This window comes from Asterias rubens, chromosome 6 (assembly GCF_902459465.1).
Source record: "Asterias rubens chromosome 6, eAstRub1.3, whole genome shotgun sequence".
NCBI classification, from domain to species: domain Eukaryota; kingdom Metazoa; phylum Echinodermata; class Asteroidea; order Forcipulatida; family Asteriidae; genus Asterias; species Asterias rubens.
In genome coordinates, this window is record NC_047067.1 from 5872131 (window position 1) to 5883842 (window position 11712).

The 11712-nt window shown below is 39.7% G+C and overlaps 1 protein-coding gene across 1 annotated transcript; it reads left to right on the top strand.

Annotated features, from left to right (window-relative positions):
- The first annotated feature begins 1167 nt into the window (after positions 1-1167).
- LOC117291650 (WASH complex subunit 3-like) lies at positions 1168-11712 on the top strand. Its single transcript, XM_033773494.1, has 7 exons — positions 1168-1315; positions 7757-7855; positions 7977-8042; positions 8698-8820; positions 9631-9726; positions 10110-10174; positions 11000-11712. The coding sequence occupies exons 1-7, from the start codon at positions 1265-1267 to the stop codon at positions 11094-11096; spliced, it is 597 nt and encodes a 198-aa protein (XP_033629385.1). The 5' UTR covers positions 1168-1264; the 3' UTR covers positions 11097-11712.

The window sequence follows — 11712 nt, forward strand, 5'->3', positions numbered from 1 at the left end:
TCGCATTTAGGCATGAGACTAATCTTTTCAGATGAAGACGAAAAATCCTGGCTTGCATAAGGACCGCCAAGCCGTACTGTACATTACATGCGTACTCAAGCCGGTCACGTTGCACTGAGAATGTTACAGTGGCCGATTGAGAACATCATAAAAATCTAACAATACTTGACCACCCCTTTTGGTCCTTTTTCTCTTTGGTAGGTAAACCATAAATAAAGGACACTGAATAAGCATTGATGAAGGACACTGAATAAGCATTGTGTGATGTTTCTAAAATTTTTAGAAACATCACACCATCATGGTTACACCCACCCAAATTCCGATCTCAATTTAACTATTTCAAAGACTCAAGAAAGTTTATAGTAGGCTTTCCATTCATCCATGGATCCAGTGAAGTGGTGCCCGGATCATACTTCCTGCGAATGCGAATGCTATACAAAAGTTGACGTCACATTTTCGCAACGCAATATCCGCAGCAGTTGAGCACTTAAACCCGCATCTCCTGTTCGCCATTTAGTGTGTCAAAACGTGCACAAAAGGATCCACTCCCCCTCAAAGGTCGAATTTACGAGCATTGTTTGAAGGGCGTACACACAAAAACACATGTACCATATCCTTGTGTGCACGTTTTGACAAACAAGAAGGCAGACAGGAGACATGCATGTATGTGCGCTGTGCGTTGTGTATAGCGTTAAGCACTTTGAACTGTCATGGGGATGAAAGTTCAAATAAACATCTCCAACCATTTCATATAAACAATTTTGCCTGTTACATCGTTACATGTTATCTGTGCATTGTCCAGTGCATTGCAAAAGTTGTTGTTTGGTTGTTTGTTTGTTTGTTTGTTTGTTTGTTTGTTTGTTAAGTTTCCGCTTTGAGCAAACCGATCAGAAAAAACAAAACTGTTAAAAATGTATTTCGGCAAAAAAAACCGGGTCATCGAGATGTCTTACATGGGACTCTGTAGGGCAAGTGACAACAGAAGGAGATTTTACCTGGTATTCGGTTACAGTTATATGCGATTTTAATATACCCAACCGATTACCAACTCAACTTTGCAGGCGTACCTCAGTCAGGTGCGTTATCCTTGTTCTGGGAATCACATGTGTTTTGTATTCACACGTCTGGGGAACTTTATGCTACCTCTTTTCAGGGTAAACCCCCCAAAATTATAATACAAAACAGAGCAGAGGGAGAGTAGAGAGAGATCCGCGAGCTGGTGGTTGTTTCAATTAATTTACTTGCAAGAAATTCACAAGAGAGAATGGATGCCGATGGTTTGCCACTTGTTGGTCCAGGTGTGGACCTTACAAAGGTATATGACAAAGAATTGTATTATTTGGATTTTGGGGGGATTTTTTAATTATTTTAATTTTTTATTAATATATATATATTTTTTTTGGGGGGGTGGTAGGACTAAGTAAGACATGTATGATTTAGGAGGTCAACTAAACTCGATCAAAACAGAAGATGGAAGATGATTGATGATACTGATGAAAAGGAGGAGGGAAAAGTTTCCATATCCTGCCATAGTTGCGATAACGTAACCCTCGGCCTCGCAACTAATCCTGCCACCACTTTTTAATTCGTAATCGATGTGATATATTAAAAACAAACAGTACAAGATACAATATTACCGTACTAAAGAAATATAACAGTATAAGAAACAATGAATGTAAACTTACGACACCTAGAACAATTGTAAACCAATGATTGAATGAGACAGAGCACTGGCAATCAAGCAAGACAATTATAAAAACAGACAGGACAAGTCCATTCTAAGATGGCCAGGATTAATAAAAGTGAACCTAACCACTGTGACTCGAAAGCCTATCAATCCAATCTTAAAATAGGAATAGAATCTTTAACAAACATTTAAAAACAGTAAAGATAAACTTTGGAAAATATAATAAATATTAAGAACAAAATAAATATGTATATGTTAAGAAAAACCTATTTATATGTAGCAAGATTATTTGGAAGTGCACATTTGAGTTTAAAAAAGCTGACCTGTTACGATCCAAATTCCTAAAGGCCAGAGACTTCGAAAAATACCCCCGCCCCAAAGAAATAAGGGTAACAAAAGTAGTCAAACAGACCAGCACAATATGAAACAGCAAGTATGTTCAGTTAAATTTAATATAAACCATTACGTAAACAAACATAAGGCAATACCAAAAGGCAGTTAACCAGTTGTGACATGAATTGAATATAAACAGGGGGGGGCGAGCAGCCCAGGCAAAATAGGGTTGAAGACCCAACAGCCTCTGAAATACCTCGACTCTCTCGGAGAGAGCTGAAGACCAGTGTTCGCCTATTCTGATGAAAATGTCCCCGTAGATTGTTGTCCTTCCAAGGTACGCGATGTGATGAAGCCCGGTGTGGAAAAATGGTCGGCCCCCTCGGTGCTCTCTGCTTTCGTACCGTCGTTGTTTCACGCAACCGGTACAACAAAGTCCGACGACCGCAGCTCGGAGGAAAAGAAAACTCACACAGTACCCAAGTCATGAGTCTGTGTGTCGTAAAGTTCGACGCTCTCGGGAAGTCACAGCTCCGCCTTGTCGACGTGCAAACTCCCCGTCATTGAAGAACCACCGCAGCCTACTGCATGGTTTCGGCAGCGACGAACTTTATTGGAGGCTTCACGGATTGATCCGTGCAGGAACGGCGAAACTAACATCACAGTTCGGCAATTAAAAATGCCGCTCCAACGTGGGCATACTCAGAGGGAATTCTCCGCCCACTCAACTCTGCTACTCTGCAGACCTCCGCCCCGAAACTGAAGAATTAAAATGTGAGGGACGAGGATGGCCGCAATCCTTCCTTATATAGCGAATCCTGAATTCTCAGCATTCTCAAAACTCTGCGAAATCCAATATTCTGTTCATGTCTGCAAAACAGGTGTTTGTGTGGCGTACGAAGAAAAGTTCCAACCGATTAACAAGTTTAACACACGCGTGACTGCTCACCCCAACTTAAAGTATGTGCTCGCCCCACTAAGGAAATCTATAACATTCTACACGTATAGTATTAAATACTTAAATAAAGAAACATTACTCCATTGTTACTTTAATCCCAACGCTTATTTACAAAACCGGACATTTACTCTGGACCATTTACTCTGGACCATGACACCTCCTCCCCTAAGAGAAAAAAAAACATTTTTGTTTTGACAACAATGTTTTTTTTTTTTTTTTTCTCTCTAACTCTCTCTCCTTTAAATTGGGAACACACAAAAAAAACATTTTTAATTGAGGTATTTTTGGCCACGTTTCTGTTTAGACATTGCTATACATTTTGAGGTCAACCAGAGTTGACTACACATACTATGATAATACACATTTTAAAGTGGTGATTCAAGACTCTCAAAGTTCTTACGTGAGGCATCTTAATACTCTCACTACTCTTACTACTCAATTGGATTTCATAAGGCAGGCAAAACATTACTCCATTGTTACTTTAATCCCAACGCTTATTTACAAAACCGGACATTTACTCTGGACCATTTACTCTGGACCATGACACCTCCTCCCCTAAGAGAAAAAAAAACATTTTTGTTTTGACAACAATGTTTTTTTTTTTTTTTTTCTCTCTAACTCTCTCTCCTTTAAATTGGGAACACACAAAAAAAACATTTTTAATTGAGGTATTTTTGGCCACGTTTCTGTTTAGACATTGCTATACATTTTGAGGTCAACCAGAGTTGACTACACATACTATGATAATACACATTTTAAAGTGGTGATTCAAGACTCTCAAAGTTCTTACGTGAGGCATCTTAATACTCTCACTACTCTTACTACTCAATTGGATTTCATAAGGCAGGCAAAACTATACTTATCTCAACTATCCACAGATATGTGAATACAAGAACTATTTTCAAAAATACAAGTACAGTGATCTGTATACAACAAAGGTGTCACAAATCAGAGGAACTGGAGAATAAAATTGCTTTACATAGCACTTACTAGTAATCAATCACACTATTACTCATTAAACTGTACAAGGCCCCACCAATGTCTAGCAAATCCTTTTATTAGGAATAAAATGCTGACTAATCAAACATTCCTTTCAAACAGTATTTTAGGAGCAACGCCCGTCACTTAAAGTTCTTAGGGCCACAAAACATAGGAATTGGAAGTCAATGAAAATACACAACTCGATAACTTACTTATTCATGCTGAACACAACCCGTCACTACACGTACTTAGGGTAACCATATACTCACATCGAAGTGTACATAAAATGACTTCAAACCAATAACTATAGTGATTGATACATAACAACAATAGCACTTAAAATTCTCCAAGAACACTCTAAGATCACAATATGAACATGTTCCAGAAAGTCAATTATCTGTTTTCCCACGTGTTTTTCCACAGAAAGATCATACTTCAAAATATAAGACTCAATTACTCAATTTGATCTTCACCACTCAAGCCGCCATTACCACCTTCTATGAGGCCCATGTGAATACCAACAGCCTGACCTATCTCGGCTTTCCGCATGGCTGTTGTAATGTTAGCACCTACACCATCTGCTACGGCCCTTAAATCTACTTTCTTCAACTGTCCTATATGGTGAAAGGAAAAATCTTTACGACTAATGAATTCTTCAGCATCAAAAGGACTAGCCATAGTGAACTAATAGTGCTTAGACCCTATGATGGTACGAGAAAAAAACTACATAAACCATCCACACCTATGAGTACTAAAGAATTAATCTCACATGAGTAAATGGCACAACAATCAAATTACAATCATGTAACACTCTGTTTGACTTTTGTTCAACCTTAAATTTCAACAACACAACAAGAATTGGCTTTGCTTTTGGTTTGCTTATTCCCGGACAAGCCCCCAATTTGTTACGATCCAAATTCCTAAAGGCCAGAGACTTCGAAAAATACCCCCGCCCCAAAGAAATAAGGGTAACAAAAGTAGTCAAACAGACCAGCACAATATGAAACAGCAAGTATGTTCAGTTAAATTTAATATAAACCATTACGTAAACAAACATTAGGCAATACCAAAAGGCAGTTAACCAGTTGTGACATGAATTGAATATAAACAGGGGGGGCGAGCAGCCCAGGCAAAATAGGGTTGAAGACCCAACAGCCTCTGAAATACCTCGACTCTCTCGGAGAGAGCTGAAGACCAGTGTTCGCCTATTCTGATGAAAATGTCCCCGTAGATTGTTGTCCTTCCAAGGTACGCGATGTGATGAAGCCCGGTGTGGAAAAATGGTCGGCCCCCTCGGTGCTCTCTGCTTTCGTACCGTCGTTGTTTCACGCAACCGGTACAACAAAGTCCGACGACCGCAGCTCGGAGGAAAAGAAAACTCACACAGTACCCAAGTCATGAGTCTGTGTGTCGTAAAGTTCGACGCTCTCGGGAAGTCACAGCTCCGCCTTGTCGACGTGCAAACTCCCCGTCATTGAAGAACCACCGCAGCCTACTGCATGGTTTCGGCAGCGACGAACTTTATTGGAGGCTTCACGGATTGATCCGTGCAGGAACGGCGAAACTAACACATGTCGAACATCACAGTTCGGCAATTAAAAATGTCGCTCCAACGTGGGCATACTCAGAGGGAATTCTCCGCCCACTCAACTCTGCTACTCTGCAGACCTCCGCCCCGAAACTGAAGAATTAAAATGTGAGGGACGAGGATGGCCGCAATCCTTCCTTATATAGCAAATCCTGAATTCTCAGCATTCTCCAAACTCTGCGAAATCCAATATTCTGTTCATGTCTGCAAAACAGGTGTTTGTGTGGCGTACGAAGAAAAGTTCCAACCGATTAACAAGTTTAACACACGCGTGACTGCTCACCCCAACTTAAAGTATGTGCTCGCCCCACTAAGGAAATCTATAACATTCTACACGTATAGTATTAAATACTTAAATAAAGAAACATTACTCCATTGTTACTTTAATCCCAACGCTTATTTACAAAACCGGACATTTACTCTGGACCATTTACTCTGGACCATGACAGACCTAAAAACAACGAACAAATGAGGAAATAAAAATAAAGAAATTAAGAAAAGGGCTAATCTTTATCAACAGATAAGTTAAAAACAATTTGGAAAAACTCTACAGGTTCTGGAAGTGCTGACACAGGTATCTTTTAAAACAATTGTATGAATCGAGGGTGAGGGAGTTGCAGATATTTGTTGGCAGACCGCTCCAAACACGAGGGAAAGAATGAACTGAAGTGTTTTTTAGGCTGAGGGTTCTAGCATACAAATGGTTGAATATGAGTGTATCGGTGTGTCGGCTATTGACAGAGGTATTCAAGTTGATGATGTGACAATTAATTAATCCAAATAAACAACTAGTGGTGAATTGCACAATGAGTCTTTGTCGTCTGGATTCAAGCGTTTGCCAGTTTAGAGTTTTGAGTCTGTCCTCGTACAACATTGCACCTCGTTGTTGCCTAAGGAACATCCTCGTATCTCTTCTTTGGACACATTCAAGTTTTGCTGAAAGTGTTGTAGTATATGGGCACCATGCAGGCAGCCCATACTCAAGAATAGGTAATACAAGGGATCTGTAAAGGGACATTAATGCAGTTGGGGATGTTCCACCTGCCGTATGCCAGATGAAACCTAGAGTCCTATTTGCCTTGGAGACAACACTGTTGACATGGTCAGACCAAGTGAGGTTATGATTGATCACGACTCCAAGGTATTTGTAGGTGGCAGTTATTTTGAGGGAGGATCCATGAATAGAGTACTCTGGAAGGGCTAGTGTTTTTGTAGATCTGGTCATATGCATAATCATAGACTTATTGGTGTTTATTTTCATCCCATTGGCCACACTCCACAAGTTGTGCTTGAGGTTAATCAGCTTTTTCAGTTCATGGGTTATCCATGGAGAGGCTTTATTACGACAGCGCTGTTTAGTTGGTATGCTGTCACGAATGGCAGCATGCAGGATATCCAGAAAGCCTTCCCACGATGCATTGGGATCAGCATCATCCATGAAGGCCGACCATGGTGCAAGGTGTAGAAGAGTTTCCAAATGAGTCATGTCAGCTTTCCTGTATTGAAGATATGATTGGATGACTGCTGGTGGTGGAGGGGCTTTGTGTGCACTGAATGTAAAGTGTACAGCATGGTGCTCACTGCTGACTGGATTTGCAAAGGACTCCACTTGGGCAAACTTTTCTGGCCGATTTGTAAATATGAGGTCAATTGTGGACCCTGATGAGGACGAGTTGTTTGAAGGTCGCGTTACTTCGTTAACTATCTCTGTGAGTTCTAGAGAGTTAGCGATTTCTTGAAGATGCGCAGTAGATGCAGAATCATTCTGCCAATTTATATTGAAATCTCCAAGTAGAATAACACCTTCATAATAAAGATGAGGTTGAACTGAATCACATGCATTCTGCAGCTTGTCAAAAAATGCGATGTCTGAGTTAGGAGGTCTGTAGAGAAGACCAACCAGCCATTTGGAATCCTTAAAAGTCAAGGACACCCAAGTAAGTTCAATGTCCATAGAGTCAAACTGATCAAGGTGGACTGGTTGTAATTGATCATTATGCTAATAATTATTTTGAGTAATTACAATAGTGTTCACTCGGGCAAGGGGCATTACTTTGAGGACAATTTTAATTTGTACCGGAAATTTCTAAAGGGCACCATAGCAAAAGCATAGGGAACCTTGGCAATCGCTGTTAGTGACGACATGGGTTATTAGTTCTTGTTTGAATTTTAATGCCGTGCTATTATTTTCTTTCATCCATTTTATTAGGTTGGAGCGATTCATCCGAAGCGAATGCTAGCATTTCTCAACCACTTTGTAACTCACACAACTCGATTCCTCAACAAGTTCTCCTGTGTATGTGAACAGGTAGGTCATGCAGTAGTTTGAGGGCCTCAATTTGTTGTATCATATCAACACGTGGCTTTGTAACGACTATCAACTCCCATGGTTGCCATTTATTGTCTATTGTTTCCAATATACTATTTAGAAATTGTCCGATCTGAACACAAGAATACAGAGGTTAGAGGTCACCATGAACATCCTGGAAGCCAAGGTCAGTCTAGGTCAATTTGATTCAGGTTGTCAAACTTGCCTTTTTTGTATATTTATGTTGTCATGTACTCTTTTATTCAAACACTTCAATGATGTGCAAAACACAGTGCAACATTATTAGGCGTAATGAATAATAATATAGACAGTACATCATGTATATAGTGCCAAAATTCCCCTTAAGAGATGATCAAGGCAATAAACATTTCGATAAATCTATAACAACTGTATACAGGAATTTCATTCAACCCTTAAAAACATGAAACTACTAAAAACTTTAAGGAGTTCGATCAAGGGGTACTGCCCAGAAAAAAAAAACAAGCCATAAATCATGTGACACAACTAAGACCAATTGTACCAACACTCAACCATGAAGCAAACTATGCCCCATGCACCCCCCCCCCCACCCCCCGGGAAACATGCAAGACTGTCTAGTGGCAGTAATTAGTTGAAGCTCAAAGTATTGGCCTCTCAAATCAAATAAAATATTTAACTTTGTAGAAGGAGCAAATTGGATAAGATTTTCCAATGGGAGTGCCCTTTCTATAAAGAAAATGGCCTTGCTCTTTCAAAGATGAAATTCCAGGCCTGGAATATGTGTTTTCATTATTCCTTCTCTTTATACCCCCCCCCCCATTTTTGTTCGGTTCGGTTAATAGCTTGCATCTATTCCTGGTCTTGAGAATGTGACTGTAGCGGCTCCCCCTGTCCCAGGACCGACACCAGAGGCCCCTCCTACTGTTGTACAAGACGTACCAGCCTTGCCTGCAGCTGATCAACCAGTAAGCCACGCTCTTTTCAGCTTTCATTCTCTTTGTTTTCTTATCATCTTTTATTAAAGGCAGTGGACACTATTGGTAGTTACTCAAAATAATTATTAGCATTAAACCTTACTTGGTAACGAGTAAAGAGTAGCTGTTGATAGTATAAAACATTGTGAAAACCGTCTGAAGTAACATGGTTTTCGAGGCAGAAGTAATTTTACACAGAATTTGATTTTGAGACCTCCAGTTTAGAATTTGAGGTCTCGAAATCAAGCATCTGAAAGCACACAACTTCGTGTGACATTGGGTGTTTTTTCTGTCATTACTATCTGGCAACTTTGACAACCGATTGAGCTCAAATTTTCACAGGTTTGTTATTTCATGCATATGTTGAGATTCACCAAGTGAGAAGACTGTTCTTTGACATTAACCAATAGTGTCCACTGTCTTAACTGGACACCTTTGGTACTTGTCAAAATCTGTGATCATATGGACTCAATTGGTCATCGAGGTTGCAACAGAATAATGAAAGAAAAAACACCCTTGTTGCACCAATTTGTGTGCCTAATCAGATGCCTAAAATAAGGCTTCATGCCTGAAGTTTTTTTTATTTGAATGAGAAGTTGCCTCTGTCTCAAAAACTACGTTACTTCAGAGGGAGTCGTTTATCACAATGTTATATACAATGAACAGCTCTCAATGTTGGTCGTTACCAAGTAAGTTTTTAAACTAACAATTATTTTGAGTAGGTACCAATAGTGTCCAGTGCCTTTAACATGTTACGAAAATTGGATGGTTTTATGTATCTTTTCGTTGTAAATATTTTAGAATCTACCTGCAGTAGAAGCACCCCCTGAAGCCCCGCCCACAATGACTGTGTCTCAGGACCCACGATACATTAAATACTTCAAGATGATAAATATGGTGAGTATAAGTAATACATGGACACAAGAATTATAATGGATACAAGAATATAATATTAAAGATGAAAATAACTCAGGGGAGCTGATGGTAGGAATTGATATTCCTCTTAAAGCAGTCTAGATTGTAGGGTGGAGGGAAACATGGACCGGGCAAAGAGGGCCAAAAAGATGCAGTATATGGAATAAATCTGTCGGAATGGCTCTTTGTTCTTACTAAAGCAAGAGTGTATGGGTGAGAAGAAGCAGAAAGTATGGTTTCATGCTCAAACATTCTTATAGGAGGAACAAGGTTGGACACACCGATTGCCAATAACCATGAAAATATATATGTAGAAGAGACAGAGGCTGGCCACAGACTAATTTAGATGTATTTTTCTACCTCAGGGTGTACCTGTTGGTGCTTTAAGACAGAAAGTTTTGTTGGACGGTCTTAATCCTGACTATCTAGAGTAAGTAGAGTGATTCTAGTGGTTTCTTTATAGAGTGCTCAGCAGCCGATTTCACAAAACGCTAGGATTAATCCCGAGTTAGGACAAGTAACCTGTCCTATTTTAGGACGAGTCTGATGCATCCTTTCGTCTATGGATACGGAAATTAACTTGTCATAAGCCCTAGGATTAATCCTAAGTTAGGAAGAGTTTGGTGAAATCGACGGCTGGTCTGTCAGGCATGACACTCATAATAACAATGTTACTATGGTAATAATAATCACAGGATTTACACAGTGCCAAATTACCAAAGGATGCAATTACAAGGGGCTTGGATGAATTTAGCCTGCAAATGGTGTGATAATTAATCCATTTTGTAGGGTAAATCAGTTACTTTTTCAAGGATTGTTATAAATGTTTTACCCTTACAGTTGAAAGTGGTTATCACTGTAAACTCAGTGCTCTCCTAAATCCTTCTTTTAACAAATTTATTGACTTAAACTTGCGCTCTCTAGACCACCGAATGTGCCCGACTATGACAGACCAGATGCAAATCCAATCTACTAAAGAACCAAATGTATTCTTTTAATTTGGTAATTACAAAGTTTGTGTCAGATTTATAGTAGAAATAAAAGCAAATGGAGTTTAAATAGGATTTGAAACTTTTCATGGTGGAAATACGATATGAAAAGGTTTGCGGTGACATCGTGTAATGACTATCTCTAATGCGTTGGGGTGGTTCTGAAAAGAACCGTTGGTTTCAACTCAATGTTTCGATCAGTATGCTCTGATCGTCTTCTGGAGAGGAAGAGTATGAATATCTGTCTGTTTTCTATTCCATTGTAGCACGCCTAATGCCCCAGCACCCCAAGCCACACAAGATGATTCTGACTCGTCCTTTGTGGAGAGCAGTAGTGACGAACAAGATGAGTTCAGTGATTAGAGTTTGCAACCTCTCATCTTCGGACACAGCTATACGGCGGTAGTGTTTATCGGGCATGTTTTTGTGCCCTCGGAAAAATGTAGGAAAACTGTACTGAGTAAAGAACTGACTAAACATGGTATTAGCCTTTTTGTGATATGGTGTACAGTATAAGAATGCGCTGTTTGGTTTGGTTGCATCATTTCTATCTCCATGGGTGTATAAAGACAGATTAACCAAAACCAAAGGCACCCGCCATATGTCAAAATGGCTTTGATTGACTTTTCCGACTCTACAATAACAGTTTTACTGATTTATCTGAGGGCCAACAAAACTCAGACTAAAGTTAGGAAGAATTTCATGCCTGGTTTAAGTAAGCATCATCGACGGCAGGACAAATCTAGAAGCATTCTACTTTAGAAGAACTAGTTCCATGCAGAGTGTTCTATCCAATCCGTTAGTTTAAGGGTGTTGGAGTTAAGTTACCATTGATGGTGGACTTTGTTGACGAGGGAGGTTCAAAGTTTACCCAAGAGTTTAAAAGTATAGGTCTGCATGCCAGTTTAAAGGGTTTGGGTACTCTCCTTGCACGACACAAAACACAACTGTCCACAAATATACAATAAACTTACACGGT